We start from the raw sequence: 15,721 nt of genomic DNA, 5'->3' as shown, positions 1-15,721 counted from the left end.
TGGACTAGGATAATTACCTCCCACCTGATCTCCAGGCATTTATTCTGATTTTCCTTCCAATCTCTTGACAGATGGTGCTTCTCAAATATAAATGGCATCATGACGCTGCCCAATTTAAAGTTGTTCAATTAGTTTTCGGATAAAATTAAAAATCACGTGCACTTTAAGGCCATCCGTGCTTTGGTCCCTACATACTACCCCAGCCTCATCCCCCGCTACTGTCCCCACTCCCATGCTCCAGTCACCTGCACCTTCTTGAAATTCCGAAAAAGTCAGATGCTCTTTAGCTTCAGAGTCTGGGGGTGTCATTTCCCTGGCGTGAAGCTCTTCCCCTCGACTCTTCAGCCGACCGCTCCCACTCAACCCTTTTGAGTTTGTAAAATCTCTTCCATAGGACAGTCTCTCCTGACGGCCTGGACTCAGATGTGCCTGACTCACATTCTCTGGTCCCCTCTACTGTACTTCCCCTGCCTTTATTGCAGTAATCAGAGTTTGATTAAAAATTACGTATGGGGGCGCCTGGGTGGTTCAGTGGGTTAAAGCCTCTGCCTTTGGCTCAGGTCATGATCCCAGCGTCCTGGGATCGAGTCCTGCATCAGGCTCTCTGCTTAGCAGGGAGCCTGCTTCCTCCTCTCTCTCTGCCTGCCTCTCTGCCTACTTGAGGTCTCTGTCTGTCAAATAAATAAATAAAATCTTTAAGAAAAAAAATCACCTATGGAAGTGTTTAATGTCTTCCTCTCCCTCCTCTGGAAGCGGGACTGCACATTCCCGGGCCCTCCAGTCACCATCTGCTGAGCGGCAATAACGGGGGAGAGGACTGCATGGCGGGACTGCTGGGGAGCAGCGGGAGCACCGCGGACACCGGGTCATGACACACAGTGGCGCTGTCTGCAAGGCTCAGATCACCCGCCCCAGCCAGAGAGGCAGACGGTCAGACTGACGTAGAGCGAGGTTCTGACATGCGCCACTTTTCGAAAGGCTGAGACAAGGGAGTTTACAGTAAATGCCTCCAACACTCACGTGACTTAAAACCCCTGGACATAACTTGTGATCTTCCTCTTTATATAACCTCAGGAGTACACACTGGCCTTGCACATAGAGACACTCAGGAGCCGTGTGCTGAGCAACATGATCATGACACACCGGAGTATCACAATAACACAGCATTCGGGGGTACACACTGCGAGTCGCTTTAAAAACAAAACTAAACAAAACATGCAACGGCTGTTTTGGTGATTTTACGGACCCCACGTTGCTCAGTTTTTACTCTATCATAGCAACTTTAAAGATTTATTTATTTTAGAGAGAAAGTGAGATAGCGTGTGAGCTGGGTGAGGGAGGGGGGAGACGGAGAAAGAATCCCAAGCAGACCCCACACTGAGCACGGAGCCCACTTGGGGCTCCCTCTCATGACCCTGAGATCATGACCTGATCGAAACCAAGAGTCGGACACTCAACTGACTGAGCTACCCAGGTGCCCCCACTACAGCAAGTTTAAAGCTAGGTTTTAATTCCGTATCCCAGTTTATGACTCTTTTCCAAACGCTGCCCATTTCGTGTTCGCTGTTCCTTTTGCCTTTCTTCTCTTCCCTCCGTGTGTTCATCTGGTTATGGTCATTATTCATCACGCAGTTTGTCAGAACCTACTTTGTACAGTGTATATAATTACTTTTTCTTGGTTACTTGGTTTCTTACATGTGTTTCATCTTCTACAAGTCTAATTTGAGAGTGGGGGAATACGGTGGGGGAGTCATCTCTCCTGGATGTAGCCCAGGTTGAAATAAAGTCTGGGCACCTGCAGAGCACCTGCTTTTGTCTGACAAACATGAGAGAGGGAATCCAACAGAATGGTGGGATCAAAGTATAATCTTACAATTTCCTATCACGGAATCGAATTGCTTATTTTACTTGGAGAGGTCTGAGAATATAATTTTTCTTGAGAAATTGGTGGGAGAATGGAAAATTTCTATGAACTCTAGATTACAAGTAACCCACTACTTGCGGAGCGTTCATTCAAGAAGGCCAGGCTAGCGCATCGCCGGTGACATCACCAAAAACATTTCTGCCGCAGCAGGTAACAAAGTGAATCCACAAGTACCTTTGATCCCATGTCCTCCCGTTCTTTTATTATTTCTTTTCTCATTGTCTCCTTCTCAAAGGCCCTTTTCTCTTGCTGAGATGCGAGTTCTTTTTCCAGTCGCTCTGTCTGCCTCTCCAGTTCATTCTTCAACTGCTCACACTGGATTAAAGCCTGCCAGAGGAAGATGGGAGTGAAACAGGGCCTCTGACTTTGCAAAAAATGAGAGGAAAATGAGACAATTAAGCTTCAATTTTATTTAAAATCATTGCAACTCACTGTAAAGCCCATTAGAGTAATTTTATATTTATTTGTCAATACCACTCACAAAACTAAAACACTATTCAAATGTTACTTTTATTCACACATTTCAATTTTCACAATTAAGGCTATATTTACTAAGCAACTAAGAAAATTCAGGTTAATGAACCCTGATGAACACCACAGATGAATCCAAATTTTGAAAACAAGAAACAGAAAAATCAAGTGATCTAATATTTTTCAATTATATAGCATATTTATACTAAACGAAATATAGAGGTATCCAATTTAACTAACTTTTCATTTGCTTATGGTTAAAAATTAGTGAAATACTTCAAAACTTAAAATGAGAAGTACTTGTTATTATACACAGCATCTATTTTTAACATCATCAAATAATTAAGTTTCCTTAAATATAACTAGGATAAGATTTAGTTCACTCTCCTTATAAACATAACAAAAGTAAAAATTAGGTAATAATAAAAAATTAATAAAAAATAATAAAAAATAAAAAATTAGGTAGTAAAAAATAATTTAAAAATAGTAATAATAAAAAATTTAGATAAAGACTCAAAACAACATTTACTACCTAGTTTTATGAAATGAGAAGTGCCATCTTTCACTGCTGGTAACTTACAAGTCCACAGTTGTTCCTTAGTCTTAATTTCCCACTCTGAATTTCTAGAATTAAAAACTTTCTAACTTCCTTTTAACTACATCTACTATCTTTATGCAAAATACCCAATAGGAAATTAATTTCAAAATTCCAATTTAAAAAAACCCCAATAAATGTAAGGTGCTTGACACAGAACCTCTGAGTCATTCTATGGTGTCTTAGTCTGATTCCAGTGGCTTCTTATCCAATATCCGACATCCACCTCATTCAAACGCTGTGTTCCCCTGAATTGGAAACCCAAGTAACCCAAGTCTCACATGACTTACAAACTGTGTAAGTACATATCAAGTTATATATTTGATAGTCACATCTGTTGTGGATGATGAGGGAAGTGGTCTTGGTAACGTATGCATAGCTTTGCTTCCCTCTGGTGAAAGCTATAATAAATACAGACAATAAAATATCTAGGGTACGTGAATTTGCTTCTCTTCACCTGGAAGCCATTAAACCCTAATTTACTTCAAATTCTTCTGGAAAGTTTCTACACTCCTAGACATGAAATTGGTGGGTAAAACTCAATTGTCTCAGATTAACTGACAAGCACATCCAGTGACTGAGAAATGATTCTCCTACAGACTTGGTCCCAAGTTCAATTCTAGTTGAGAATGTCCATAAAATAAAATTCTCCATTAGATTTTAAAAGAAATGGAGGGCGCCTGGGTGGCTCAGTGGGTTGGGGCTTCTGCCTTCGGCTCAGGTCATGATCTCAGGGTCCTGGGATCGAGCCCCACATGGGGCTCTCCGCTCGGTGGGGAGCCTGCTTCCCCCTCTCTCTCTGCCTGCCTCTCTGCCTACTTATGATCTCTCTCTGTCAAATAAATAAAAAAAAAAATCTTTTAAATAAATAAATAAATAAATAAAAGAAGTGGAAAAGTGGAGTTTTCCTATAATTTAAGCCCTCGGAGCGGGATAGATTATGAATTTCAGATTTTTTTGCCTCAGAACACAATTGCTGTTGTGAAAAATACTTTACATGAACCTAATAAAAATGTTCATAACTTTCACAGATCTAATACCACTGGCATGACAAAATGAAATGACTATTGACTACAAACCAATATTTCCAATCAGAAGCTTCTTCACTGAACAAAAACTCAGGAGTCAACAGTATTAAGCACAGAACAGCGGAAGGGACTGCGGAAGATCAAAGAGCGGGCTGACATGAAGAACCAAAGAACCAATTCCAAGAAGTCAGTCAGTTTGGGAACCAGGAACAGTAAATGATCCTGACAGCATAAGAGGCCTAATCTCAGGGTAAGAGGATATAAATGAAAAGTATAACGTACAAGGCAAGAAGCTGTAAATCACTTAAAACCATTGCTGAAGGCTTCTCCCTCTTAGGGCTCGCCACCGTGAAGAGGTAATGATGAGGAGATAAGTAAAAGTAAGGGCTTTTATTTGTCTTGATTTTAATATATATGCCAGGTCCCAGTGAAGAAATTATGAAGGATCAGTAACACTTGGATTTACAGAAGCAATTTAATCTTTCTAAAGATAGCTCTCTTATCGTGGCTCTCACATACTAGGTCAAGGAGAACTAAACAAATGTTTATACAGTCTTCCCATTATAACTTTACCTTTAAAAAAAAAAAGAATTTATTTATTGGAGAGAGAATGCACACAAGAGGGCACAAGCAGGGGGAGGGACAGAGGGAGAGGGAGAAGGAGGCTCCCTGCTGAGCAGGGAGCCCAAGGAGGACTCGGGGCTCCATCTCAGGACCTCGGGATCACAACAGGAGCTGAAGGCAGATGCTTAACTGACTGAGCCACCTGGTGCCCCAAAGCTTCATCTTTTCATTCCAGGGCTCCCTCTCCCAGTTTCCAGAAGCCCAGCTGATCCTGTGCTCCCTGATTCTGCTCATCTAACCATTCCATAAGGGCATAACTGAATTCTCACAAGCGAGGTCAGTAAATGGTCAGTTACAGCTAGCTGACAGATCTTCAGAGAGGCCCAAGTTGATATGGGGACTGCAGCTTCCATTTCTTCCAGAGGTTCCCCAGGGGTGGCTTCCTTCTCTCCCTGAGCACAGCCCCTTTTTGATGGAAATGGCTGTAGCTCCAGGAGTTGAGGGAATTACACTATTGACCCGCCCAGTCGACTCAATCCTCCAGAGACCTTTTCTCTTCTGGGAAATTTCTTTATTTGTGGTTATTCTACGTTGGCCACATTAACATATTTTTCAAAACATAATTTATTGGACTTGATATTCCCAGCCCTAGTTTTATTAAACCAACAAGTATGGGTTACTGTCTTAATGGGGTCAAAACACTTTCTAAAACAAATTTCTATCTAGTCAACTCCATTGTTTAAAATAGGAAGCCTATTTTAGGACATATGAAAATTCTTCCCAAGTGCTAGGGTTAGGTTTCTAGAAATCCTTGTGACCGAAGAATTCACAATTCAGGAATTAAAGATCTTCTGAGAAATAACAAAATTCACACTTAAGAAAATTAAATTTAAGGGATGCCTGGATGTCTCAGTCGGTTAAGCGTCTGCCTTCGGCTCAGTTCGTGATCCCAGGGTCCTGGAATCGAGCCCTGAATCAGGCTCCCTGCTCAACAGGGAGTATGCTTCTCCCTCTCCCTCTCCCTCTGCCTGCTGCTCCCCTGCTTGTGCTCTCTGTCTCTTAGATAAAAAAAATCTTTAAAAAAATTAAATATAAAATTCACGTAAAAATTTATGAAATTGTTTTCATTTTTGTGAACTATATAGCCCACAAAACTAAAATGATTGTCAATATATTTTAAGCACGTAACTTACAAATAATGACAACTATTGATTTTTTAATTTATAGACTCTTCCTTGCTAGAAACTTATCAGTCTGTCCCTATCTCCCATTTTCAAGATGTTAATAACTTGTTTCTGTTTCGTGGCAGATAATGTACACATCAAGAAGTGATGGGGCACCTGGGTAGCTCATAAGCATCTGGCTCTTGATTTTGCCTGAGGTCATGACATCAGTTCATGACCTCCCCACTGAGTGTGGAGCTTGCTTAAGATTCTTTCCTTTCTTTCTGCCGTTTCCTGCCCCCAAACCCACTTGCACAACCATTTTCTCTCTCTCTCAAAAAAAAAAAAAAAAAAAAAAAAAAAAAAAAAAAAAAAAAAAAAAAAAAAAAAAAGTGCATTATATTCTCTGCCTGGGCTTGCAATCAAATGACCAAATGTTTTGATCTTTTCACTTTAGGTTTCTAATTTCCGCCTTTCTGATTCTGTAGTCTAAGCAAAGAATAATTTCGAAAGGAAAAAAAAAGGTTTTAGGGAAATTTAGTGATTCGTTCTTGTGTTTTGTGGTTTTTTGTTTTGTTTTGTTTTGTTTTGTTTTAAATCTTGCCTTGGAGGGTTATCTCATTATAGATACACTCATGATAACTTCATACCAAAACCAGCAATTTCCCTTTCAATAGAAGCAAACAGGTGTGAGGCCTGGTTAACCGTTTCATGTTGTAGCTTTACCAAGGCATCACTGCAGAACCTCTGCTTCCCCCACCCCATTTATTCGGAGGATATTTTTTTTCTCTCTTTTAAGAAATGATTGCTGGTTGTAATGGCTTGCAATTTTCACAGTAAATCAAAACCATTTATTAATCACTCACCATGTGCCAGATACTCTGCTAAATGGCTTACATGGATTACTTTAGTTAACACTCTTACTAAATTTTAAGTGGATCTTATCACTCAGCAGAAGAAACAGCAGCTCTGAGACATTAAGTATCTGCCCGGGATCACAGACCTAAACAGTGGCAGAGCAGAGATTTGAGCCAGATTTGAGCTGAATCAACGCATGGCATTACAGCTTTCTCATGTTATAGATTTATTTCCTTATAAAATCCTCGGGTGTTTTCACTGCCATCGTCAATTTAAGTATAGAACTTAGTTAATTCCTCTGGTGCTCTTACTTAGCCTGCAATGTGCAAATGGGAACACTAGGTGGCAACAAATATCAAGGAACTCATTTCATCAGCTCAAGGATCAAGTAGTTGGTTTCAAAATTAAAATACGGATTCCATTTTACTTTTTTACTACTTTCACTAAGCAAAATTCCTATTATGTTTCAACATACGTAAGATAAATCATAATAGATGTGCATTGTATTTTGTAAACTGCACAGAAATCCGTTCTTGCATTATTACTAATTCAAGGAAAAATGCTTTAGATTTGCAATACACAATGGCTTCTTTTGTTCTTAACTGTTAGATATTTAAAAGCACTAATTACAAAAATCCATATTCATAATTAAAGCTAACAATCGACTTTGATTCAATTCAATATTGTGTAACTAATATGCAAATGGCCACCTGAGGAATACAATGATAATATTAGAGACCTGCCTTTTAAGGTCTTTTGGTAGTAAGAGCTACATAAACAATTACCAAAATGATACCAGCTCCGGCAGAATATGGAGGAGAAAGAGATTAATTCAAACAAGAAAGGACTGGGGCAAACTCTGGGGAAGACTGCAGCCTGGGTTGAGCCCCAAGGTTGAACAGACAGATCAACGCACTGCTGTAAAGTATAGCGTCAGCAAATTCATGGTCACATTCAGGAAGGTCACATTCCTGACCTTGTAAGTCACATTCAGGAAACAACACAGGTCTTGTGAAAGACTGTAGTGAAAAATAAGGCTAGAAGAGTTAGGTTGGGGCTGTATTGTGAAAGATCTGGAAGGTCACGCTTTTATTTTACTGCAAGAGGGGAGCCGCTTGAACAGGGAGAGTTACTTCTGGGGGGTCTCTGGCAGCAATGGGAAGGTGGGAAAGATACAGCGGAACTGGAAGAGGCCTGAGACCAATAGAAGTCCACCGTAATCATCTCTGCAGGCTAAAACTGGGGTGGAAAAGGTGGGCACAGCTGACAAAGGGACCCCAAAGCCCGAAAGACAGAGTGATAACTTGGCAACTGATCGGATGTTGAGAGTGTAGGATGGGGAGGAGCCAAGATATTTTAAAGCCGTGAGCCAGCGCTGCTGCTAAGATGAGGAAGACAGACAACGGTAGAAGAAACGTGGGCGGGAGAATGGAGAGGAGCAGTAACTTGGTTGCGTAGATTTTCAGATGCTAACGGAATGTCATACACAAACAGAGGTCTAGTAGCAGCAAGAAATGGGGGTCTGGTGCTCAGGAGAGCCGTTAGAGCTAAAGCCACAAGGCAGGGGTATTCAAATGCAGGGAATGTGCTGGACATGACAGGAGAGACAAATTCCTAGAAATGAGGACAACGCTACTGGAAGGCTAGGACTGTGGTTAAGGTTTTTGGAAAACAAGTGAAAAGAGATGGAGAGGAGTAGATAAGAGCGGTACAACAAGGACCCATGGGAGAAAATGTCAGATAAATCAAGGGGGAAGAGGACATGTTATGATAAGACAGCCAATGGCTTCCAAGACTCCAGAGTCAGGAGTCGAATAAAGACAGAGATGAGGTCACTGGGGTTAGCGATCAGGAAGTGCCTTGTGACCAGCAAGTGAGCAACTCAGCAGGATGAAGCCGGGCTGCGATTTGGCACAAGCCTGACTGCGGTGTGCTCGTAAGGGGATGGACTGAGCCGACGGCGGACACTCATTGTGAAAGGCCTGCTAGGAAACCGGTGGCGAGGAGTTAGTTGAAGAAGTGGAAGCTGATCAAGCGAAGGCCGCCTGTTGTTTGTTTGAACAAGAATGATGGCTGGGGATGGGGTGGGGAGGGAGACAGGGCGGGAGGAAGCGAAGACACAAGAAGCCATTTGACAAATCCCTGAGACTTCAGTAACTTAGAGAAAGAGCTTTCATCTTGGGAAGTAAGAGGGCCCGGCACGCAGGGGAAAATGAGCCAAAGGCACATCCGAGGGGTTAGAAGAATCCGAAGAGGCTCTTGAGGGTTGGCTGTGATGTCGGCGGCGCAGGTCAGCTCCGGAGTGCGGGCGGACAGCGGAGATGGGAACACACGAAAGTGCAATTCCTGCCTACCAGACGGAAGGTGGCCAACTGCAAAGAAAAGAACTGCTAAATAGTACTTCTTTTTTTTTTTAAGATTTTATTTATTTATTTATTTGACAGAGAGAGAGACAGAGAGAGACAGAGAGAGAGGGAACACAAGCAGAGGGGGTGGGAGAGGGGGAAGCAGGCTCCCTTGAGCAGGGAGCCTGACACGGGGCTCGATCCCAGGACCCTGGGATCACGACCTGAGCCAAAGGCAGACGCGCAACGACTGAGCCACCCAGGCGCCCTTTAAATAATACTTCCATTATTATGGAAGAGGGTGACCCGTATCAGCCCCCTGTGGAATTCATTCTGTGGCTTTCCTCAGCAACACTTGCCAGGCTGAAAGTAGCGATAGGAAAAAAATGTGTGGTTGAGCCTCTGCTGGGCACTGGCCCTGGGGGTAGACTAGAAAGATAAGAACAAAAGACTTCTAGAGTCTTACTGGAAACATGACAATTCCCTAGTTAGTGGACATTTCCTGAGAACCTATTACATGCCACACAGTATGCGAGGTGCTAAAGCCTGACCAGTGATCAAGACAGGTGAGTTCCTTCCTCTCCGAGATTCTAAAGTTTAATGAAGGGGGCGCCGGATGGCTCACTTGGTTAAGCGTCTGAGTCTTGATTTCGGCTCAGGTCGTGATGGCAGGGTCATGAGATTGACTGAGTCCCACAATGGGCTCCGCAATGAGCGCAGCGTCTGCTTAGCGTTCTCTCTCTCTCCCTCTGCCCCTCCCCCGGTGCACGCACGTTAATGGAAGATAAAGACAAATAAGGGAGACTAATACACTGATGACTGACGTACATCATGGGGAACAGTTCTTACCGGGGGGCAATTCAGCATGCACATGCGCTTACATACACACACGTGCACACATACACGCACACACACATGCACACATACACGTGCACATATACACGCACACACATACGCACACGTGCACACACATGCACACATACACGCACACATGCACATACATACGCACACGTGCACACACGCGCGCACTTACATAGACGCACATACATATGCACACGTGCACACATGCACGCACATACACACGTGCACACAGACACGCACATACACACGCACACATGCACACATACACGCGAACGCACATACATATGCACACATGCACACATACAGGCACACACTCATGCACACGCACATATACATACAGTCACGCAAACGCACGCATACACACGCACATGTACACACGCAGGCACACACACCCGTGGGAACCCCTAACAATGTATGGAGACATCTCTGGTCGCCAGAACCTGGGGAAGAGGAGGTGCGATCCCAGCATCCAGTGAAAAGAGGCCAGGGATGCCCCTAAAAATCCTAGGATGTGCGGGCAGGACAACCTCTACAACAAAGAATTATGTAGTCCAAACGTCAGCAGTGCTGGGGCTGAGAAGTCCTGCTAGGAAGACATAAGAGGTACATGAAATCTACGCATGGGAGAGCAGAGATTTTTCTAGAGAGAGCAGCAGACCTGAAAGATGGAGAAAATATCCAGGTTGTGGGGTGAAGAAGCATTTGCATGGCGCGTGCAAACTCCCGGGGGCTACAATGGCAGCGCGTAAACAAGGGACTGGAGCCGTCACCATCAGAGGCGCTAGCTCTTGAGGAAATACTTTGTGCCAGAGTTTCCACAACTTAACAGATAACACATTTTAAGATGCGCCTGGGTAGCTCAGTCGGTGAAGGGTCTGCCTTAGGCTCAGGTCATGTGCCAGGATCACAGGGCTCCCTGCTCAGCGGGGAGTCTGCTTCTCCCTCTCCCTCTGCTCCTCCCTCTGCCCAGTTCCCCACCCGCTGGCTCTGCTCCCTTGCACTCTCTCTCTCAAATAAATAAATTTTTAAAAATATAAATAAAATAAAATGCAGTCCTCATTAGCAATCCTCTAAGTCCGACATTATTTCCATTTTTCAGATGAGGAAAAACTGCGGCCTGGGGAATTAAGTAAGCTGTCCTGGGTCACGCAGCTGGGAAAATGATGCAGCTGAGTTGAATCTAGGTCTGCTAATGCTAAGAAGACCTCACCCAACCTCTGACTGCTTTGCCAAGCTGACAGGGGCTGAGTCTGTTGGAGGAGAGTAATAAGGAAGCACATGACAGACCTCAGAAGTACAGCAAAGGGCTTAGAGACTGTCCTGAGACAGTGGACACTCCCAGACAGATTGGAAATCAAAGAATCACAGGATCAAACTGCTGTGAAGAAAGATCACTTCTAGGCTGCGTGGGTGGCTTAGTGGGTTAAGCATCTGCCTTCAGCCCAGGTCATGGTCTCAGGGTCCCGGGATCAAGCCCCTCATCGGGCTCTCTGCTCAGCGGAGAGCCTGCTTCCCGCCTCCCTCCCCGCCCCTCTGCCTGCCTCTCTGCCTACTTGTGATTTCTCTCTGTCAAATAAATAAATAAAATCTTTAAAAAAAATAAAAGGTCATTTCTGGCTGCAGTGTGCTCCGCAACGGAGGGAAGGAAGAAGATGTTGTCATTCATAATCCAGAGATTATGGTGTCCTGAACAAGAAAGGTGACAGTGAGGGAAGAACTCAACAGGAGTTCAGAAACTAAGATGTGTACTTAGTGATTGGTTGGACGTCAGGCACGAAGGAGAGGATGATGACCAGCTTTCCGGTCGAGGCACAGTAGTGGACAGAGGCACCACTCCCTAGAGAACACAGCAGTGTTAGGGGAGCAAATGTAATGAGTTCAGTTGAGAATGTAAAATTCAGGTTTAAATAGAAGGGGAGGTGACACCTGGGTGGTGCAGTAGGTTTAACGTCTGACTCTTGATTTCAGCTTGGGTTGTGATCTTGGGATCGTGGGATTGATCCCTGCGTCGGGCTCAGGAGTCTGCCTGCGATTCTCTCTCTCTCTGCCTCTGGCCCTCCCCCTGCTTGTGTGCATGCATGCACTCTCACGAATGAATGGTTGGATGGATGGATGGATGGATGGGTGGATGGATGGATGGATGGGTGGGTGGATGGATGGATGGGTGGATGGATGGATGGATGGATGGATGGATGGATGGATGGATGGGTGGATGGATGGATGGATGGGTGGGTGGATGGATGGATGGATGGACCGATGGATGGATGAATGGATGGACGGACGGACAGATGGATGGATGGATGGATGAATGGATGGATGGATGGATGGAAGGGGAAGAAGACCAGCCTGGACACAACAGGTAAGACAGGGGAGGAGACTGCAGAAGCAGACGCAGGAATGAGGACACTGAGACGTTTAATGGCAATAGGGAGGCAGAGAGAAGTGCTGGTCAGAAGGAGCAGATGCAGAGTCTGACATGCCTTGGACACGACAGTTCAGGTGACAGTTACCATAGAAGAGGGGACATGTTAGAGGTAAGCAAGCCAAAGGATGTTGGGACTATGGTGTTGCGTGATTAACAATATGATGTAGAAACGTTTCAGGGTGATCAAAGGAGGTAGGCAGAGGGCGGTATGGACTGAACGTACCCCTCCAAAATTCATGTGTTGAAACCTAAGCCCCAATGCGATGGTATGCAGGTATGTGGCTTCTGGGAGGTGATTAGATCCTTAGGATGGAGTCCTCATGAGTAGGATTAGTGCCTTTTATAAAAGAGTCCCAGAGAGCTCCCACACCCCCTCGGCCATGTAAGGCTACACAGGAAGAAGATGGCCATCTGTGAACCAGAAAGCATGCCCTCACCAGACACCAGCTCTGCTGGTGCCTTCATCCTGGACTCCCCAACCCCGGCACTGAGAGAAATAAATGTCTGCTGTTGAAGCCAATCAGGCTATGGCATTTTTGTTACAGTAGCCTGAGCAGACGATGACGAGTGGGGAAAGGGTCAGACACTAATGTTCTTAAAAAGTGTCAAATTGCTATTTCATAAACCCAGAACTATTTCATAAACCCAAGTAATAACATGGGTGAGTTTCTTTAAAAAAAAAAAAAAAAAACAGTGTCAAATAGTGACACTGTGACAAATAATGATTGAGAGTTTATATTGATTAAAATTAGGGAGAGGAGAGACCATGACGATTTTAAAGAGGCCTGGTCACTAACAGAGAGGATAGAAGGAAGGCCTGGAACTGGCAGTCAGGAGTGGAGGGAATGCTGATTCCTCCATCGCAGCTGTTTGAGATGACGTGAGAGCAAAGGGCCTTCACTGGAGGGCTCGAGAGTCCCAGTGTCATAGAGGGACAAGAGTTCTGCACAAATGAACAACCAGGAGTGTCTGAGGAGACAAAGCCTATGAGGGAGTTTGGTCAGAATGGACCTAAGTTACAGATGCACCAGGACAACAGTCATGGAAGCCGTGAAGGTCGGGGTCTGGGAAGAGTCAGGGAGGAACTGGGTAGAGACCAATGGACAAGAGAGTGACTGAGGAGCTGAATACAGGGGTCAAGAGCCCGATACCTTAATAAATACTGATGCTACCATACGGCGTAGACCAAAGCTATCTGATGGAATCTGTGACAACAGAAATGTTCTACATCCGCACTGCCCTGTACAGCGATCAGCTACTTGGGAGTGTGGCTGGTGTGTCTACGGGAAACGCACAGCAGCCTCAGTCAGTGGACTCTGGTGCAGCCCCCAACACAGCAATGAATCAACAAGAACCTCCTACCATTCAGTGCTCGCCACACCGCCTGGTCACAAAGTGCTACTGATTACCGTCGTTATTGTTCAGCGTGTATGACTTAGCATCCACAGGGCCAGACCCATTCATAGCCAAGGATGCTGTCTGATACACATGCATCATCTGTTATCTGTGGCGTGCCTGGATGTTCTCAACATTCCCCAGGCTCAGGGGGGAAAACTTTTGTCGGCCGTCACACACGGACCCATACGCATGGTGTCAGGTTTTCACAGCATTCAAAATCATCAGCAAATGAAGAGATGAGGCACGTAAGCCTCTCCAAAGGAGACTTCAACCAGTAAATCTGTTTCATTTTGCAAAGTCAACATTAACAGATTGGTATTCACTCTGTGTGTTCGGAAGAAAGAGTTTAGTCATGGAAGAGGAACCATGGAAATACTTGGAAAAGAAAAGAAGGAAAGAAAAAGAAAAGAAAAGAAAAGAAAAGAAGGAAAAGAAAAGAAGGCGCGCTTCGGCGTGCCGTCATTTTGGTCTTCTGAGACTTGCCTTGGTTTTCTCGAAGTTGGCCTCCTCGGTCATGTGCATAGCTTGTTTCACCTGCTCATAAGCCCTGGCTTCTCTCTGCTGCATATCTGACAAGCTGCTCCTGACAGAGACCAGCGCAGACATTAAGTCATCCCTTTCCCTGTGGGCAAGAGAACATTTGAACAAGAAATGGTCAAGCGATCGTGTATTCCTAAGTCATGAAGAGAAAGGCATTCACACAACGTGGAAGAAGAGCCAGGGTGGGCCGGCTCGGCATGTCGTGAAGCATGCCGGGAGAAAGGCCCTCTGTCCTCCCTTGGTGAGGGGCAGGCAGAGCCGCCAGAAAGGCTGGGCATCCATGGCAGGGCTGCATCTGCCTGGGACAATGACCTATTATGGGGAGGACAGCCCCACTGTGGGCCGCAGAGTAGAGCCCAGAAAACAGGAAGTTGGTTGAAAAATTAGAGGGGTGGGGGACTGGGGGAAAAAGGAATAGGACAGAGAGGGTGGGAACTCAACTTCAAAGTGGAAGTTAACATCTCCAGGGACTACTAAGGCCTTGTCTACACTGCTGACTCTCCCCCACCCCATTTGTCTGAACAAATAGGTCCTTTCCTGTTTGTCTTCCTCCACAACCCCCTTTTCCTCCCTTCTCTTTCAATTAAATTTTTTGCCCTCCTTATGAACACATTTCTTCTTTCAGTGGGTAGGACTGCTAAATCCCTCAACTACCCTGGTCACGCAGAGAACAGTCAGGATTTAACAAAATCTCTTCCTGCTGGCTTTGATCGCTGCTCGGCCCCACACCCTTGTCAGCAATTCTCAGAAGTCCTCTAAGCTAACCATTTCTTGGGGACAGATGCAACCAGATGCCAAAACACTCTGGCGTGTAAACTAGCAAAGATCCAACCTCATGGGTTAAATAAATCCCGTAGAAGATTTTAGGATATTTGGAATTTATCCATTGGATAAAAATGGTCAGTAGACCAAAGAGAAAATGAGGTGGGGAACTTTCTATGCACACAAAGCAAAAAAACCTGTAAGCTGGATGGTTCTGCTGCTATTCCACACTTTGTTAAAGAGTTCAAGTTCTAAACTGTGGTTTCAAATTCAGTTCAAGTAACTGCCTGCAGTTTCCTTTTTTTTGCCAAGTCCTAAACTACCAGGAAAGAGCCAACTCTGATTTTTTTTTTTTAAGTTTAGCAAGCTTGAAGGAGGAATAATCTCAAAGGTTATAATCTCTGAGTTTGAGTTGCTTTTAGAATTAACCACTGACTGGATTTGAAAAAAATGAGAAAAAAAATTTTTTTTTAAGATTTTATTTATTTGACAGAGAGAAAGAGAGCATAAGCAGGGGAAGCAGCAGGCAGAGGAAGAGGGAGAAACAGGCTTTCCTGCTGAGCAAGGAGCTGGATGTGGGGCTCCATCCTAGGACCCTGAGCCAAAGGCAGATGCTTAATTGAGCCACCCAGGAGCTACTAAAAAAAGCTCTTAAGGATAAAATGATTTAAAATATTTGTGGTATTTGGAAAGCACTCATATTTTAAGAAATATGTAATACTGAACAAAGTTACAATTATTAGCAGTTTCATAAAAGCCCGTTTTGTTTAAAAAAAAAAAAAAGATT

At 44.4% G+C, this 15,721-nt stretch overlaps 1 protein-coding gene across 1 annotated transcript in view; it reads right to left on the bottom strand.

Annotated features, from left to right (window-relative positions):
• Positions 1-15,721, bottom strand: part of LOC111150884 (serologically defined colon cancer antigen 8) — a 259,368-nt gene that overhangs the window by 162,586 nt on the left and 81,061 nt on the right. Inside the window, exon 10 of the mRNA XM_022508562.1 lies at positions 2,099-2,251. Within this exon, the coding sequence (XP_022364270.1) occupies positions 2,099-2,251 (153 nt within the window). The remainder of the gene's footprint in view (positions 1-2,098; positions 2,252-15,721) is intronic.

The sequence above is a fragment of the Enhydra lutris genome, unplaced genomic scaffold (assembly GCF_002288905.1).
Source record: "Enhydra lutris kenyoni isolate GAN:26980312 unplaced genomic scaffold, ASM228890v2 scaffoldscaffold24, whole genome shotgun sequence".
NCBI lineage: Eukaryota > Metazoa > Chordata > Mammalia > Carnivora > Mustelidae > Enhydra > Enhydra lutris.
Note: the sequence above shows the minus strand (reverse complement) of the source record. Positions and strands in the feature narration are given on the sequence as shown.